Raw genomic sequence first — 19,020 nt, 5'->3', positions numbered from 1 at the left:
TTAAAAAACAGATTTTTAAGAATATGTCTATCGAATATGGTAGCAGATTATTTCTAAATGGTAGATTTATGTGGTCAACTTATTTTCTTCTGGGTAGATTTACTTTTTGTGATCGAATTATTTTCTTAAGGTAGATTTATATAGCCGATTTAAAATTGTTGACAGACTTTTTGTTTATGAAGTGGCAGACTTTTTGTTTATGTTAACAGCGCATGAACACAGCCGTGAAGTCTGTAACTCTTCTTTGCTTCATATGTGAGTACTTTAATGGAATCGACAAGGCCGCTAAATCCAATACGGCCCCATGGATATCGCTGGAAAGCTGCAGTGTCCATCACCCTTTTAGCACAATGCAAAGGAATTCTGCTGTTGCTTGAAATGCCAAATATGCCAATGGATAGCAGACACAACAAACCAATCATCACTCGCTTCTCTCGAGGTCAGTTTCTGTAAATCGGGAATATGGCTTGCAACTCTAGCAATGTAGGTCCATCTGATGTCGGAACGTTCATCTCCAGCCAAAACTCTTGATGGTCAACATCCCAAACGTCATGCTTGTCGAAAGGATCACAATTCAGACCTGTAAACTCTCCAAACTCATACAAAGAGAAACGCAATGGAATAGAATCATCTATCAAAGACCAAATCTCATGACTGCTCTCGATTGCCAATTGATTGGCAAGGAAATGGTGAACAACTTTCGCAGACCAAATATAAGGCAGCCCTTTCAGCTTCACAATAACTCCAATAGCTGATTCCCTCAACTCAGACCAAACATCTTCCCCAAGTTCTTCTCTCACGGTTTGAATGTTGGAGAGATAACAACTATGGTTCATGCTCCTACTCTGAACTGGGGTTTTCCCAACCTCATACAAACGACGAGAATACTTTCTCATACCCGAAGAAGAAACCGTACCTGAAAAATAAAGCACTTAACAAGTTAGTTTCTTCTCTAGAAACAATCTCCGATCAACAGACTGTCATAACCAAACTTTAATTACAGAAAAAAAAGTCTTGAAATTTCAAAGTGAAAGAATGTTGAAATTGGGATTTAGGGTTTTCGAAATCAAACATCTCAATCAAAAAATATGTTAAAAAAGTGTAATAACTAGTGGGAATTGAATTGATTTAGCACTTACAGATGAAATTGGGATTCATCTCCTACACAAATCAAAGACGATTGCGGCTGTGAAGGAAGAGGTGTCGACGGCGGCTGTGAAGGAGGAGTTGTCGACGGCGGCTGTGACTGAGGACTTGACGACGATGGCTGTGACAAAGGACTTAGACGACGGAGAAGTAGATGTCGTCGTGAAAGAGACCCGACAAAAAGTTTGTTTCTATTTCTTTTTTTTTGTCGATTTTTTTTGTGGGAAGTTTAACATATATTTTCTAATTTTTTTATTTATTTATGTGGCAATTTTGTAGTTAATCAAATTAGTAATGGGTTTTTAGTACTTTTGCTTATCTCTCATTTTAGTCTAGTAATTTAAATTTAATATGAGTTATTGTAGTAATTTTAAGATGAATGTGAGTTAGTGTAGGTAATTTCTCTAATTTATATCATTTAAAACTGTTTATAATTACATGATTTTAATTTTTCGCTTATCAAAATATTTTTTTTACAAAATTTATAAATTATTTTTAAGATCAACTATACCAGACGACTTCCGTAGACGTCGTCTAGAAGACACAAAAGACTTAGCGGTACTATATTCGTAAAAACGAATTCAGTTTTTTGTTTGGTCACAAAGAGCTGGCTGTAATTTTACAAAACTTTTAAGTTATTTTTGCCTTTGATTCAAGTTTGGGGTTACTTTTGCAATCAAAATCAAATTTTGAGTCATATTTGGTAAATCTCCATTAAAAAATACGGACATTTACCTTTGCAGGGTTTCTACGACTGCAGAACTATGTAAACACTATCTAGGTTTGGCGAAATTCATTTCATTCTATAGAAATTTAGGTTTGTTAATAGATCCTCTAATAGTTGTGCTGATGTTTTAGCAAAGAGGGCGGTGCGATCTGACATTCAATGGAGTTTGTTTCATTGCTGTACCAGTTTCTTAATATTTGATGTAATGTCTGACCAACTAAACTAATGAAAAATTGAAATAAGACGCATAAAAAAAACCCGGACTAGGGAAACTTTCTTGAATGTGCCATTTATATACACTGCAAACAAAGTGGTTTAAGTAAGATACGGTTATTGGCCATCTCGAGTTTCCGGTTCCGCCGAACTATCCATCACAGAGTTAGCCTATACTCGGAAGAGATTGAAAAATCGAGCCGTCATTTAGGGCCAAACGACCAACAACGTTCATTCTGCAGACAGGACAAATGGAATTACATTTAAGCCACTTGTCGATGCAATCCACGTGAAAGCAGTGTTTACAACGCACTCGGCACGTTTTTGAAGTTATGAGAGTTGAACGTCACCACGGGGATGGGTGGAGGAGCGCGTGGTTTATACTTGATGGTGGGTTTGATGTCTTGGATTAACTCATGGAACCTACGAGGGGGTTGAGTCGGATGATTATTGTTGACCCTACGAGACTCCATACAACATAAACACAATAGCACTACACAACCAAACGTAGCCATAGTCGCCATGAATTTAAGGAAATTTCTTGATCTTCGTTCATCTTCGAAAACGTTTTGATTGATCAATCTCTCAAAGCTCCTAAGGAGAGGTTTCTCTTTAATATTCACGCCTATATATGATTACTTAAATAATAATATTTTAGATAATCGAATACATAGATATTATTTTTGTTGTTTATCTTTTAAGAATCATTACTTTTCTCTTTTAAGTGTATCCGCAATGATCTCGTTTTCCTTTATTAGAAAGTTAAAACACAATATTGAATCAATGAGTAAGATTTATTTGGATATATATTAAATTTAAGAATATTCTTAAAAGATTTGAGAATTACCAAAGACTGCAAAATTGTTATAAGTTTTAAGGTGAATTAAGGAATTTGAGGATATAAAGTGTCTCAAAACTCTAGTAGCCGTTTTATTATTATTATTATTATTTTTTTTTAACTTAGCTTATTTTTATTATTATTATTTTTGCTTGTTAGCAACTCACATTTTGATCCTAATCGAAATTTAAAACTAACCTTCAAACTTGCTTTTCTTGGAAAAAACATGACCTTGGAATATTGATTTCAGTAACTATTATCATATGATACTGTAATTTATAGGGGGTTTATGTTCTCTTTTCGTACATTTTGAGCTAATAGTTATATAAAATAAAAAAGAAGAAGAAGACCATGAAGCATCAGTGATCACCGCGCGGAGGAGGATGCATCATCGTCTCCGGTGGATTCTCTTTGCGAGCCTTCAACTTGTTTCTCTGTCTTTCTTCTTCTCTGTTCGTTGTCTTCTTTCCCTTTATTAATCCTCTCTCTAATCTCTTCCTTCTATGCATTACAAGAAAAAAAATTCATAATTGACAAAAAAAAAAAATTAATAACAAAGAAAAGGTTGAAATCTTGTAATCTCAGTTAATTAGTAATATGTGTAATTACATTGTCAAGTGATTTAGCGTCAGGAGGCCTGGAACCATGAACACCCGATCGGTTTGAGGCTTTTCCAACCATCGTCCTCACGCCGTAGTACATACCTTCACACTTCCCGGTGGTTCTGACAGATCCCAACCACTTTCCGATCATCATTTTTCTAGTTCGACCCTATTGTTTCCTAAGCTTGACCTTATACTATGGTTTTTGGTTTTTGCACTTTGGTTCATAACGTGAGTTGTGCCTTACTATAGTTGACAGCTTGTCACGTGTCATTAAAAAGTCCACGTGGTGTCTCGTGTGTACTTTCTCTGAAAAAGTCTAATAGAACCACGTGCCACTTATATTCCGGTTCAAATTACGAAACGGTTCCGGTTAGTATCAGCCGTTCCGGTTAATTTTTATTTTTATTTTTTTTTGAACAAAAGCCGATCCGGTTAATAAAAGACGACAGTACTATAATATTTCTTTATTAAGACGAAAATTATTCAAAAATAATAATAATAATAGCAATACAAACGGAAAAAGACCGTATTAGCTCGGAACTCACAAAAGGACATGGTTTTGTTCATGTTGTCGGAATCTAAAAAAGGTGCTACAGCTTGGGAAGATATTACAAAGAAACATGAGATTGTACAATGGGTAAAGGTTGTTGTTATTGTTATTCTCTCAGTTTTATGAAAAAGAAAAAGAAGAAAACTTTGGGTTTTGTTGATATTTTGTTGTCTCTGTAACTTGTACTCGTCAGACTCGGAATCCAAGCAGACCAGCGCAATAAAAGAGTAAAGCTTTTGTTTGTTGTTTTTAGTCTCTCAGGTAAAGAATTTACATGTAATCATTGGCTCCAGAGCTACCAGATCCAACTCCAACAGTTCTCTTGCTCATGTTAGCTCTCTGCACCAACACAACCAACGCCTGCACCACTTCAGACATCGGTGGTCTGAACTCTGGCTCCGGCTGTTACAAAAAAATTACAAAAACAACATTCAGATCTCATTCTTTCCATGTGCATAGACACACATTTATATGTATCTATCTACGTTACCTGAACGCAAAGTGCGATAACATCTGCGAATCGAGAGAGAGATTTAACGGGGTAAAGCCCTTTGAGAGCTGGATCAACCATTTTGCTCAATGCATCAATGTCATGAAGCTGAGGTGTTGCCCATCTCACCAATGACTGCTCAGATCTTGACCTTGTGCTGTAATCACAAATGACTTACTACTTCAGAACACATTTCACACTCTCAAGACGGATAATATTGGATTGTAATAATACCTGTCGAATGGTTTTCTTCCGGTCAAAAGCTCAAGCATAACTACTCCAAAGCTGTAGACATCACTCTGCAAAGAGTACTGGCCTGACATTGAAACTTCAGGTGCGCTGTATCCTTCATCGTTCTGGTTCAGTAACTGCACATTCCATCAAAATAATAAGTATTAGAGAAACAAGAGAGAGACTAGAAGCAACATGACACCTAGGCCTGAGCACATTTATCAATAACCAAAGAACCGAACTGTACCTAACCAAAGAACCGAATTTTATAAATAACTGCACAGATCGTTATATCTGAAACCGAAAAACCGAAAACCGAATGGACACAGAATTTTAAAATGCAAATTATATACCAAAAAATATCAATATATTTAGTTTCTAAATGACCAAATATCCTAAAAATACTATTTATAAACCCAAATACCCGAAATATTTAAAATTATCTTAATTTCTCGACATTTTTAACTTCAAAAATCCGAATTATCCGATATTTAACTTAAAAAAAAAAATCAAAGACCAAAATAACCGAACCGAAACAGAAAGCTGGATGCCCAGCCACCGTTGGAGGTGTACATACCTCATTCGCAGTAGGGAGGAAGCTAGCAAGACCACAGTCTGAGAGGTGCGGATTCAGCTCTGAGTCAAGTAAAATATTTGCTGATTTGATGTTCTTATGGACTATAGATGGTGAACAAACTTCATGCAAGTACCTACAACGATAACAAACACTTTCCATGAGCCTCTCTTGCCATATAATAAGCAAATGATCTGGCTGCAATGTTTAGAAGACTTACTCCAATGCACGTGCAGTGCCAAGAGCGATCTTGACACGAGGATTCCATATCAAAGGTTTGCTTTCCTCTTCCGAAAGATGTAAAAAGTCATGCAACGAGCCGTTTCTATGAAACTCATAGATCACCAAGTGTTGCCCGTGTTCAGAACAGTAACCATCAAGCTTTGTGACGTTTTCATGATCCAAATGCGCAATTTTCGATACAATCTCGGTAAAATCTTCAGCCGTGTCAGTGGGAAGCGCAGACGAGTCTATTTTCTTCACAGCAAGTACCTATCACACCAACACATTATCTCAGCAGCAGAATATTAATGAAACTGTGCTGTTACATGTAAAGATTTATAATACCTTTCCGTCATCAAACTGAGCTTTGTACACTCTTCCAAAAGTGCCTTCACCGAGAAGATTATCGACGCTGAAACTATTGGTAGCTATTTGAAGATCTGCAACCGTATACACATTCACATTTGAAGGGACCACGACTGCATGTTTCTTTGCAACAATAGGCTTCCTCGGTGTTGAATCCTCTTCATCAAACGACTTGTGTCTCTCAGATGGTGGAGGACGTAGATTCATTGACAATGAAGTATCCAGCTTCTTCGTCTCGACTACTGGTGGTGTCTGCATAGACTTGTTCTCTGTAACCAACATAAATACAAAAGTTAGAAAACACGTAAGACTATTTGCTTTATTTAACAGATTTAGACTAATTTCTATCAATTTAAACTAATTTTAACCAATTTAAAACAGTTTAAACCAATTTGAGTCGTATAAACCGGATTTTAAGATAATTGTTTCGGTTAGTACCGCCTAGACCGATTTTTAGAACCATGATTAAATGTATATAATTACTACAGATTCTTTTAACTGCGTTATTACCTTGATGAATATCATTTGAAGCGAGTGTGAAGGGCTGGTTAACGTTATCACTCCTTTCAATGTCAGTGGATGACGATGTCCGCTTTGATCTTTTTCTCTTGATCAAGAAGAAAGCTATCACTGCTGTTACAACCAACAATGAAATGACTATTCCTGCTATTCCTCCAGCTCCAAGCCCTGAGCTCTTGGAGTCACTGCTACTGCCGGAATCATCACCATTTGATGGTGATCCTCTGTTACCGGATTTAGGAGTAGGTGATCTATGGACCGGAGGTGTGCCAGGAGGCGGTGGAGGTGCAGGCCCGGTGTTGAATGAGTTACCATCTTTTCTGTTTTCAAGATCATTTATGATAAGAAAAAAAGTTTCAAGAAAGTTGAAGAATCTGATGAAAAAAACTTACTGCAAGTTAATGCCTCTCAAAGAATCAGGGATCCAACCAGTGAAACGATTGTTTGCAATGTTCCTGAGGAAGCATTAACAACATCAAGTGATGTTTTTATATATGATAAAATTTGTAAACCGGATAAAGTTTTAAGTTAACCCACAAATTTTCGAGGGGAAGTGTGGCTAGGACATCAATGGTGCCTGTGAACTGATTGTTCTGAAGATATCTGTGTAAGTTCATTCAGTAAACATAAACGTTAGTGTTAACTGGTTCGCTTACGTAAGTTCTTTCACACTCATGGAGGCTACTTACATTGATTTTGCACTTGTAAGAGAGGTCATTGTGTTGGGAAGAGAACCTGTGATAGTATTGGAAGAGAGGTCCCTGAAACACACACACATGAATTTGTCAAAAACATTTGTTCATTAACTAACAGTGATTTGAAATAATGAATAATGATCTTACAAGATAGATAGAGAGGTGAGTTTCGTGAAGTCAATAGCTAATTGCTTAAGCTGGTTGTGAGCAAGATTGCTGTGCAAAGCCAAAATGGAGCATTAAGTAACCAAACTTCTCTAAGATATGTCTGAAGATAGATAATATATTTAAACTAAGAACTTACAGGTACTTGAGAGGTGTCATCAGAGAAATGGAATACTGAGCAGATCCAGTGAACTGGTTATTAGCAAGATTCCTAAAACCAAATTCAGAAACTTCATCAACATAGAAACACATACAGAAAGAAAGTTGTCAAACATATATAGAGAGAATCATCAAACATACAATCTCTCCAGATTTGGAGGAAGCTGATAAGGCAAATCTCCTCCAAGGTTATTGTTGCTTAAATCCCTGCAGGTTCCACAAAAACAATCCTTGAGATTATAAGCTATTGCCAATTAAGAAAAAAAAAACTTTGGAGCATTGTATCACAGAGGATGAGTGAATGCTTACAACTCAGTAACAGAAGTCAATTTATCAAGCATGAATCCTAGTGATCCAGAGAGTCCAAGTCCTGATAACTTTCTGCAAGTAGATAAAAAAAAAAACTAATGTATTAAGCATAGAATACAAGATAAAAAACACAGTGATTAGAAATAATGATTAATGATAACAAAATAGTATAATTTACATTTGAATAACTCGTGAGACAGAACACGTGATGCCTTTCCAGTTTTGTCCACAAGGATCACCTCCTGATGCTGTCCACTGTGATAGCTGTCCTGGTGAATTCATGGAGCTGAACAGGTTGTTTAACGCCGCAGCTGCACATATTGAGAATCAGAAGACCATGAGCAAACTATCCAAACCATAAACTGAATCTTTAATCTTTTTTTTTCTGTCGGTTCTCTGAAGCAGATCCAACGTTAGAGATCATTGGGGTTTTATGAACTAACAGAAAGTTTTGAGCTTTGGGGATAAAGAAACCAAAACTTCAACATAAAAACCCAGAATCACCGATCAAACTTACACAAATAAAGGATTAGAAAAACATGAAAAGATCGAGATTTTTAGGGGAGAAACAGAGAAGGAAGAGAGTAAACTCACCATCAGATGCATTTGTGTCTCCAAGGATGAAACTTGGCTTCAACCCTACAATGCAGAGTATGAACAGAGCCAAACCCACATGGTGATTCTCACTCATCTTCTTCTTCATCCTCTTCCTCTTCCTCCTCTCTCTCTAGAGAACCCAGATGAGACAGAAGAAAACCCAAATGGCAAAATCCCCAAAAAAGGAAAAAGACTTGGAATATGTAGATTTTTCAGACTTTTTGTGTGTTCTGAGATTTTATTTTATTATTATTATTTTGTGTTAGCTAGATTTTATACTGTTTCAGCCATAAGACGAGTTAATCGAGTAAAGCTGGCGGGCACGATTTGCTATAAGTAAGAATCCAAGAGCCATTGAAAAATAGCCTTCGGCGCTTAGCTTAGCAATTTTTTTTATTATTCCTAATTTTAATTTATTATTGATTAATTAAATAAACACTTAAGAGATGCTAATTTTACTTTGAAGTATGTTCATGAATGAGGTTTATTAAAAAACAATTGATATTGGTTGGTGTATTCATGGTTATGGTCTGACGCATGTCCTTTTTTGGGGTTTTATGCAGTCCTCTCATTCCCACAAATAAAATAATAACTACCTGTAGTTTTCATAAGCCCTACGCGCTTTTAAAGGTCGTCTTTTCTAGTCGGTATTTTCATTCTTTTAGCTTCTAACATTTTTTTTTTGTTTCTGTGAATAAACCGAAGCTTTCATACAGTATAGATTTACTTTGAAGATTGGTCATGATTGGGTCTTTCCATCATTGCTTTGAAGATTTGATTACTTTCCCTTCACATCTAAAGTGGAATTTTAAAAGGAAATAGTGTTAAAATGTTAACATTTTTTACCAAAGTAATGAGTTTAATTGTTGTGAAAAAGGTAAGTGTGTTCTGTTCTGTTAGTGAATATCATGTGATTGATTGATTAGTGAATAAGTATGAGTTAAAACACGCGCAATTATGGGTATGCAATGTATTTAATAAATTCATCTTAAATAAATTCACGAGATTCTTGTTTGAGTGTATGCGAAAAGAGAATAATTATTTACTACTCCACTAATTATTAAGTTTAACATCAGCGGTTAATTAAGTACTTAAATTATGGTGCATCCTCGTTCAGCATTTGTATACTCTATGCCAATCATTTCGTTAACTTTTGAACTTAATGTCAAACAAAAAGTTATACACCAGGATAATCAATCATGTAGTTTAGATTATCCCAATGAAAATGAAATAATTGTTTGGTAATAACGTGTTAATCGGTCCCTCTACGTGGTTTGCCTCTCATTCCCTATAGCAATGTCTTCGTTGAAAATTTCTAACTTGCTCTTAGTATTTGACCGGCCAACAGAAATACGTGTTTGGGATATTAACTTTTAAATGCACCGACGAGACAAATATATACGATGTTCGTATTTTAGCATTCTGGAGAAATAGAATTGGAAAACTATGTATTGATACAATTTGCAGAAACCATTGGTGATATCTATCTATTTTCTGAAAGGAAAAAATATACTATATTAAATAGTAGATTAGTAATTACTAATTAGGTATTTATAAAGCTAGAAATATACTTAACTTCTCGTAAATATAATGTTTATATTCTTGCATACGTTGGATACATCATACATGTAATTTAATATGAAATTGTTATACATGCTTACAGATAAATAGATTTCAATATCCAACCGTGTGCCAGCAAGAAGGGACAATATATATTAAATAAGGAAAGATATGATGTATCTCTCCACCAATTTTTGTTTTATGTTCAAGATCCATTCATTGAAACTTAACAAGTACTTATATATTTTTGAAAACAGATGTCAAAAAAACATTAGATAAACACGAAACACAATCAGGTTAGCTTCTGTGAAACTTGACGTTTACCTACAAATATTCGTCGGGTGACAAAAACACTCTCATCATGCTAGTGTTTATTATTTATTATCGTTCTCGTTTTTGTTCGTAGGATTGTATGGTGGAGTAGGTATTAGGTATATTCTCGTTTCTATTGACACTTGACCCGGACTATTAAGTTTGATAAATACAAAGTTTTAAGACATAAATAAGCAAAAGAAGAAGTTCGAATCAATATACACAAAACGAGTTACGTTTAGTAGCTATTAACAAGACATCTTTCAGAAAAAACCAATGAAGCCGTTAAACTACTAAGCCATGTCACATGATGATATCTGACTAGTCCACACGTAATAGCTGCCGTTTATATGCTTGCCGACAAACTACGCGTCGTTTTAATTTCTGATTTCTATAAAAGCTAGGCGACCTAACTACGTTATTTTGGTAGGTCCATACGCAAGGACGGAGGAAAACTATTTGCTTCTATACTAAAACGGTCGGTGCGTGCATGTTAGTGTGTATTTTGTACGTTTTTTTTTCTATTTATCTATTTTACAATATATAATTGATGGTGTATATATGCTTCTATGGTTTACGTTGAGATATTTTCCACCCACGAAATTTAAAATAACATAATATGTATAGATCACCCCCACTACAAACGCCTTTTATAGACTGGATCTTATAAAGTATTCCTTAGTTCGTAACGTTCACAAACTTGGTCGTTATTACTATTCATACATAATTTTATGCCTTTTATCGTTTATTCCTTTGGAATCCAGGAGTCTGTATTGTATATGGTTTTGGTTAGGCATGGGCATTTCGGGTATCGGTTCGGTTCGGTTCGGGTATTTCGGGTTTCGGGTAGTTCGGATAGGGGCTAGAGGATCCATTTAGTACTTGACCTATTTTCGGTTCGGTTCGGTTCGGATAGTAAATGTAGGAACCGGAAAATATCCGGAAAAAGTTCGGTTCTCATTTGGATCCGGTTCGGGTTCGGATAGTTCGGGTAGTTCGGATAATTTGGATAAAATATCGGTTATTTAAGGTAAAATATCAAATAATTAAGATGATTTACATAAAAATTTTGGATATTTTGGATTACTTTGGATATTTCGGATAAAACTATCCGGATACTTTCGGGTAGTTTGGATACTTTATAATAATTTAGTTATCATAAACTATTTTCAGATACTTTTAATAGAATTTTAAATTTAAAATATATATTTAATGATGTTATATGTATATATAATTAATATTTTTATATATTCGGGTACCCGTTCGGTTCTCGGTTCGGTTCCGGTTCGGTTCGGTTATTTCAGATATAAAAATATAGGAACCGTTAGGGTATTTGAGGATATTGGTCCGGTTCCGGTTTCGGGTATTTCGGTTCGGTTCTTCGGTTCCGGTTATTTTGCCCAGGCCTAGTTTTGGTGTGATGTACAGACCGAATAATATAGTTTCCTTTTAATTTAAATATATAAAGCACTGAAAGTTATTCCAACACTAATTTCTTGAAATATCAAAATAAGCCACTTGTTAAAAAAAAAAAAATAGTCTACCAAAAATTCTCACAGAGAAAATAGTATTTAGTTACATATAAAAAGTTTAAAAAAAAAAAAATTCATATATCATATTCATAGATATATGTCTTTCGCCAAACTAGCTCGCTATATTTTTTATAAATTGAAAGTACCATATTCTGCTAAATATATCACAAATTCACAACTAAGATTCTAGAATCAAATAGCTAAATGAAACTGTAACATATAGTATGTACTCGTCTGAGAAAAGAGAAGCACACAAGAAAAAAATGCTTTGCTTGTTGGAGAGTTTACTCTTTCGGAATAATTAATATTGTGAACTGATAACATACAGAACCGACGTATTGCGTGCATGTCAAGAGTAGAAAAATGTATATGTCCCAAAAAAGTCACAAGACTTGCACATTAAATGACATAAATCGTTCTTTCTAATATAAATCTATGATCTATCTTTATCTATAGCGAGAGTCAAGAGAGAACCGCTTTACAGCTTTAGAGTACAAAGATAATATTAATCATGTATCTACTTGCAAAAACTAATACAGTCCTATAATAAGTACAACATAACAAGGCAGATTCCCAATCATCCCTAAATCCTTGATCATAGTGATACATGTAACACACGGGATTCAGTATTTACTCAAGACTTGGCTTAGAAAGCTTGTTTTTAAGGTAAGGTGTAAAGAGAGCAATGAACATTTGTCAAAATATGGTAAGAGAAGAGAGGACACGTGAACTCCGCGACATGTGTTTGATTGTTGGCCCGTTGATGACAGGGGCGGCTCACTTTCTGGACACTTATACACGTAGCCACGTACAAGCTGTTGGGCCATTGTGATCAAGGCCCACTTTCTGAACACCTACACGTGTCTACATTTTATCAGAACATTTCATTTTCTTGCCTTTGTCCATTTTACATCATGGACAAAAAGGAAGCAGATGGATTTATGATATGTAACCAACAGGTAATATTTTGCTCATGTTATTTCCGCAAAATAATTGTTTATCCAGTAAGTGTTCTTTATACTAAACGTGAAGAAAGCAAACTGTTATTAATGATTCATGAGGAGACTTTGTATAGTTTATTGGAAAGAACACAAACAAATAGCGTTAAAACTTGAAATTATATATGTATCAAGCGATTTAGAGTAACAAAGAAGTAGCGTGGGATCTAATAGATGATAACTGCAGCAGAGATACGGCCTAAATCAAGACTATAAAGAAATGGTTGTGAAGAATACTTCGTAGTGGGAGAATGCTTCGCGCCGTATTTAAGGTACTAAGCACATGTTGGTTCTGACTCAGAAGAAGAAGACTTGGGTGCATGCCTGAACTCCTAATTAACAAAAAAGAAAACTATATATTTCAAAAAAAAAGTTGTTAAAGTATATTTCAAGTTCGAAGTATATAAAAGCTTAGCAAGTAACAACAGAGAGTTATTACGACGCACTGAAACATATACATACCTTAACAGAGACTCAACTGAAAGTTGAAATGGTAGGTAAACAATAAGCTTCTCTTTTTTGGTCATGATGTGACCCTTAAAATGCATTAAGTAGTGCAGTTTTTGTTCTGTGACCCTTAAAATGCATTAAGTAGTGCAGTTTTTGTTCTGGACACGAATCAAACTTTCCAAAACTAGTTTTTTTTTGTTTATATTAATTTTCCCAACTCTTTAGCATAATTTTTTTTGTTATAAATGACTGTTATAAGTTATAACATACAACAAAAGAATAAAAAAGTGTAAAAATTGACGAAATTAATCTACAAAAAAACTTTAGCCTAGACAAGCAACATTGTGCCTCTGCGACACATAAAAATCATAAACACAAACAGAGATATATATACATATGTCATATGTGCATGCAAGTATCTTTATAAAGAGTTACAAGCTACCCTCCATCTGATCGATACAAAGAAACAAGAGACATGCACCAAGACAGCGAATCCAATTCGGGTTCGAATCCGGGCCCCAGGTCAAACTACTTGATCGTTCGGCCTCACCGAGGTGGCTACAGAGACCTTTTTCGATACGGTGTGAGAGGAGACGAAACTAGCAAAAACAAGTTCCTCGAACGACCTGATGATCACTCCGACAGGACCACATCCGCGATCAATGTACAAGCCGATGATCACCGATGGGTCATCGTCGTCTCGATCCTCGTCCGTAAGATCATCGGGCTTCTCCGCACACCAATGGAATACACGGGCTTGGTCGTTGACTTTGTGCTCAATCTCTTGTCTGCGAACGGTGGCTTCTTCGGTTTGGTTCTTGGGCTGATTAAAGGTACGAACTTTGAGATAGAAACGGAATAAAGATTGGTTTTTTTTGATGTGGGTTGATTGTGTTTGCAGCGAAGATAGTGGTACCAGAGAGAGGCTCTGTGGATTTTGTTAGTACGATTGGTCAGCTTGATGGGAGGATTGATCTTTACAAAGGTTGGAGTTTCGTCGAACAGTTGGTGTGCATGGAGGATTCGGTTTATTCCGGTTCTTCTGGGAGAGTTGGAATCGAACCGGGGAGTCGTGGGCTTATGGATTTGTGTGTGATGGCGTCGAAGCTTGCGTATGAGAACGCTAAAGTTGTTGAAAACGTTGTGAATCTCCATTGGAAGGCAAGTTAGTCTAAAAATAGAAACTTCATGAGGATAAAGTTTCCAACTTTACTAAAGTTTTGATCTTTTAATGACTGCAGATGAATCTGGTTGAGTTCTTGGATTGTTGGAATGGTGAGGATTATATTCTCAACACTTGTGTTTACTTTTATACATGAACACTTTTGTGGATGTGTGCTTTGTCTATTTTTGTAGATTATCAGAAGCAGATGTCTACACAAGTGTTTATACTCACTGATAAGGAGAAAGATGCAGACTTGATACTGATCAGCTTCAGAGGCACTGAGCCGTTTGATGCAGATGACTGGGGAACAGACTTTGACTATTCTTGGTATGAGATCCCCAATGTGGGTAAGCTTCACATGGGTTTCATCGAAGCAATGGGTTTAGGTACCAGAGACTACACTCCTACTTTCGACTACCATCTCGTCGAGCTGAACTCCTCTGAGAAAGAGAATAACCAAAAGAATCTCCCAGAGATGGTAGAGAGAAGCGCTTATTACGCAGTTAGAGAAACTCTGAGACGTTTGCTTGCGGAGCACGCAAACGCCAAGTTTGTAGTCACTGGTCACAGCTTAGGAGGCGCGTTAGCGATTCTGTTTCCCACGTTGCTGGTGTTGAAAGAGGAGACGGAGATGATGAGGAGGCTGCTTGGGGTTTACACTTTCGGACAGCCTAGGATCGGGAACAGAGAGATTGGTAGTTTCATGAAAGCTAAACTGAATCACCCTGTAGATAGATACTTTCGTGTTGTGTACTGCAACGATCTTGTCCCGAGATTGCCTTACGACGACACAACGTTCCTCTACAAGCATTTCGGAGTCTGTCTTTACTACGACAGTTTCTACAACGAGACAGTAATGTTCTCATCACTAAAAAACAATCTTTACATGTTTTAGGTTTGGACTTAAACTAATGATTGGTTCTTCTTGCATGTTTGACAGAGAGCAGAGGATGAACCGGATCCGAACCCTTACGGTATGCGTTATGCGGTTCTTGCTCATGTAAACGCGGTTTGGGAGTTGGTTAGAGGTTTGATGATGGGGTTCATTTATGGACCGGGTTATAGAGAAGGATGGTTTAGGATCTTGTTTAGGCTCATAGGACTGATGATTCCAGGCCTCTCGGATCATTGCCCGACTGATTATGTTAACTCGGTTAGGCTTGGACCAGATTATGACCTTCAGATGTCTCCTCTTTGAAGAGTGCTCTGTTTTTTTTGAACCGGAACTTGGTTCCTGGAATAAATCTTGACTGAACCAGGACTCGGTTAAGATGTAGGTTTGTAAATAGAATAAGATGAGTTGTGTTTTTGTTTTTAATTAGTTTTTGAGCTTGAACCAATAAAAGAGTAAATTTCCAAAATAAAGTTTTTATTACTCGTATATAAGATGAAACCAAAAGAGACTTCTTTGTTTAAAATGAAACTAAACCCATAACATCCAGAAGATTTCATAGTATTCATGGCGTCTCTCTCTCCATATGTTTCAAAAAACATAACTCCGCCACCTCAGTCGGCGGATAAAGTGTCTCTCTTTTGGTTGATGCAAAATAACAAAAAAAATAACCAGAAGATTGATTCTTTAGGTTACAAAAAAAAACAAAGTTTGCAGGGTTTTGCACCAATAGAAGAGAGATAATCAAAAGTTTCGTGGAGAAGGATCCTGCCATGCAAGCCAACAACACCAACAAAGATCTTCAGCATTATAACGGAGCTTCGAGAAGAAGAGATGGGGAGGAGCGGAATATATATACATATCTAGAGTTATATGTAGGGGTTTCATTTGAATGAGAACTCAAAGAGCTCTCTCTATTCATCGCCATGGATGTACCAGCAGCAAAGCATGGTGGCGCAGCGGCCGAGAATATAGAGACGAGCCCGTTGTTCCTTCACCAAGGAAACACATTTGCTTGTGAAGGCATGACCTTTGTTGAACTTTCTCTTGAATCCTGCCATGATAATTAGGGTTTCTATTTCGAGACCTTTTTTTGTTATTTAAGGTTGAGAATTTGGGTACCAGAAAAAAAAACCCTTGTGGGTGATGGAAAAGAGAGAGAAGGAGAGCAACTGAAAGACTTGTGATGAAGGAGAACAGGACTTGAAGAGTTTATATAGAGAGTAAAAAGAAGAAAGAGGTGCTGTAAATAAAAAGGAAGCGAATCAAGAGGAGATGAATATGGTCTTGATTTTCTTGGTTTATTGACATTGAGATTTGCATGGCTCGCTTTGAATTCTCCAATGAACTACACTTTCATGACATCATAAATATTTTATTGTCATTGTCAAATCTATTATATTATGGGTTTCGAAATAACAATCCGTACATTTTATGTTTGTCTCTATATATATGTATTGAAATAACATAATGAAGCAAAACATATATAGAAACATTCCGAATGCGATATTGTATTGTATAGGGAAAGGAACAAGATGCACATGCACACGTATGTAAATGTTCGAGATTTGCTCTTCTTAAAATGAACTTCTTCAGACAAATAAATAATCTAATTGTCTTGAGATTCAACAAAGAACTTATTTTATCGACCTTTATTTATATGTAAGAAAAGCGGCAACACACAGCTGTTCAGTAATAATTTTTTGTTTTAACCCTAAGGAAATTATTTAACTTCAAAACAGTGTTTAATATAGGCTTCAACAAGATCTAAGAAAGAGTAGAAAGGGGAGAAAGGTGGGCATGGAAAGAGGAAGATGTTGAAAGATTACAAAACATTGAGATTTGAGTTTAGGGGAACATGCAGCCGGCAACCTTATCTTTTCCTTCTCCACTTGAGCAGGTTTGTTTGGTTCGCTAAGAGCATATCAAATGATCGAATCAAACCGGATCAAGAAATTATATTGTTAAACCATCTAATTGAAATGAAAAGAATCACTTTGATTTTAATCTCAACGACTGTATTCGTATTGCTACGGACGAGTGTTCCAACCTAATTTCGATTATTAGGTTGCAACGTTATGAAGTTTATAAAGAAAACGAGAAGTAAACTTGATGAAACATGGCTTATGTATAATTGAAGTTTAGTTAAAGACTACCAAACTTACATTTATATTTGAATTTTGTTCGGCTTCGTAAACTTTGGTAAGAGCATGATTATTGCAAATACTCATATTAGAGGTTCTTATTACTTTTTTAATGTTTTTAAGCACAAAAAGTGAATTAAGAGACAAGGTTAAAAACCCCAAACATTTAAGTGGTCTATTGCAAGGTTCTTAATTGGGTATAAGTAAAAACTCCATTTCCAAATTTGGTATCTAAAAGTAGTTTCATTATTCTTCATATTAATGTAAAACTAGTATTCAATTGATAACAAAAGATTTAGACTTTTACCAATATTATGTTCTTTAAAGGAGACCATTCAATACACAAAACATACGGCAAGAGAGGAGAAGAGAAGAAGAGTATTCACTTGTTAGAATCCGGCAATCTCTCGAGACTCCGGCCATCCTCCAGGGAATAAGAAGACCACCTCCTCAAACTCCAAGAAGTTATCTGCATTTCCATCATAAACAAAAAGCAAACAATCAGAGATGGTACAACTACAAAAAAAAAAAAAAAACAGAGACTTGAAAAAAAGATAGGACTACTAAAAGTGTGTTCCATTCTTGTGGTTACACGACAAACATAAATGGGATCAGAAGGAACATGGAGATATGTAATAAAAGTTGGAGATATGTAATAAACAATGTTTCACCAAAAACAAGTTTTTTGTATGTCTTGTGGTAAATCAAGAATCAAAGATTCCAACTTTTGACAAAGTTGATCATACCTAAACCAAAAACCAAAACTCTTACACAAACTAGCACACACACGCTTGATCAAATAAAGCCCCACCATGAGACTCAAATGCCTCAAAGACAGAAACTTTTCTCCATTCTTGGTTCTCTATGTCAATGATTTTCGGACAGGATGGATTTAATTACAATTTGATTTTCTCTAGTTGTTTGCCTAATCTACTAAGAACCATGTGATGAGACATTTATTAGATTTTTGATATTGCAGAATAATACTGAAAAGATGTTTACCCCATTGAGAGTGTCCATGGGATGATCTTCGTCTATGTGGCAGCAGAGAGAAACGATATCAAAATAGTCTGAGCAGAAGGGGCAAGCATACACTTCCCTGAACTCATCTTCTCCCTCTACCTCTATGTGAAGGCTCAGTTCTTAAGTACTATTTTAAAAAACAGTTTGTTAACTTTTTAGTTGAAAATTAAGAAACAGTTTCTTATATTTCCCTAAGAACCCCGCACTAAGAAATCCTGGATAATGATCTCTTATATTGTTCTTAATTAAACGTCGGTTCTTGGATTAAAAGGTGATTTTCTTTTTTTTAATCAAAATTAATTTAAGCAACCTACCTAAGCAATCCCGATAATCATGCTCTTAAGTACTTAGCTACTTTAAGTATAAATCACAAATACAAATATGAACTACATTGTGGTCGGTCAACCCATATATCAGCTTGTGTTTATAAACATAATCTTTAACCATTGTCATATAACTATATTTACTCAAAACAAAATCATCCCTATCATTCCTTGCAGTTTTACAGCTGGTATAACAAAATCACCCCTCTTGATTT

At 35.8% G+C, this 19,020-nt stretch overlaps 3 protein-coding genes across 3 annotated transcripts; 1 reads left to right on the top strand and 2 right to left on the bottom strand.

The window, feature by feature from the left end:
• Positions 1 to 3,978: 3,978 nt before the first annotated feature.
• LOC106439509 (protein STRUBBELIG-RECEPTOR FAMILY 7) lies at positions 3,979 to 8,721 on the bottom strand. Its single transcript, XM_013880962.3, has 16 exons — positions 8,404 to 8,721; positions 7,988 to 8,120; positions 7,810 to 7,881; positions 7,642 to 7,707; positions 7,481 to 7,552; positions 7,324 to 7,392; positions 7,171 to 7,242; positions 7,019 to 7,084; positions 6,874 to 6,936; positions 6,473 to 6,801; positions 5,942 to 6,231; positions 5,595 to 5,866; positions 5,378 to 5,510; positions 4,804 to 4,937; positions 4,570 to 4,726; positions 3,979 to 4,481 (listed from the first exon to the last, which is right to left on the bottom strand). The coding sequence occupies exons 1-16, from the start codon at positions 8,510 to 8,512 to the stop codon at positions 4,350 to 4,352; spliced, it is 2,169 nt and encodes a 722-aa protein (XP_013736416.1). The 5' UTR covers positions 8,513 to 8,721; the 3' UTR covers positions 3,979 to 4,349.
• Positions 8,722 to 13,584: 4,863 nt separating this feature from the next.
• On the top strand, positions 13,585 to 15,801 carry LOC106442268 (triacylglycerol lipase OBL1-like). The gene is made up of 5 exons (XM_013883971.3): positions 13,585 to 14,091; positions 14,160 to 14,419; positions 14,500 to 14,533; positions 14,615 to 15,276; positions 15,364 to 15,801. The coding sequence occupies exons 1-5, from the start codon at positions 13,734 to 13,736 to the stop codon at positions 15,619 to 15,621; spliced, it is 1,572 nt and encodes a 523-aa protein (XP_013739425.2). The 5' UTR covers positions 13,585 to 13,733; the 3' UTR covers positions 15,622 to 15,801.
• Positions 15,802 to 15,846: 45 nt separating this feature from the next.
• On the bottom strand, positions 15,847 to 18,468 carry LOC106444086 (small polypeptide DEVIL 19). Its single transcript, XM_048756973.1, has one exon. The coding sequence runs from the start codon at positions 16,374 to 16,376 to the stop codon at positions 16,230 to 16,232; it is 147 nt and encodes a 48-aa protein (XP_048612930.1). The 5' UTR covers positions 16,377 to 18,468; the 3' UTR covers positions 15,847 to 16,229.
• Between the last annotated feature and the right edge of the window lie 552 nt (positions 18,469 to 19,020).

The sequence above is a fragment of the Brassica napus genome, chromosome C5, assembly GCF_020379485.1.
Source record: "Brassica napus cultivar Da-Ae chromosome C5, Da-Ae, whole genome shotgun sequence".
Taxonomy (NCBI): domain Eukaryota; kingdom Viridiplantae; phylum Streptophyta; class Magnoliopsida; order Brassicales; family Brassicaceae; genus Brassica; species Brassica napus.
Note: the sequence above shows the minus strand (reverse complement) of the source record. Positions and strands in the feature narration are given on the sequence as shown.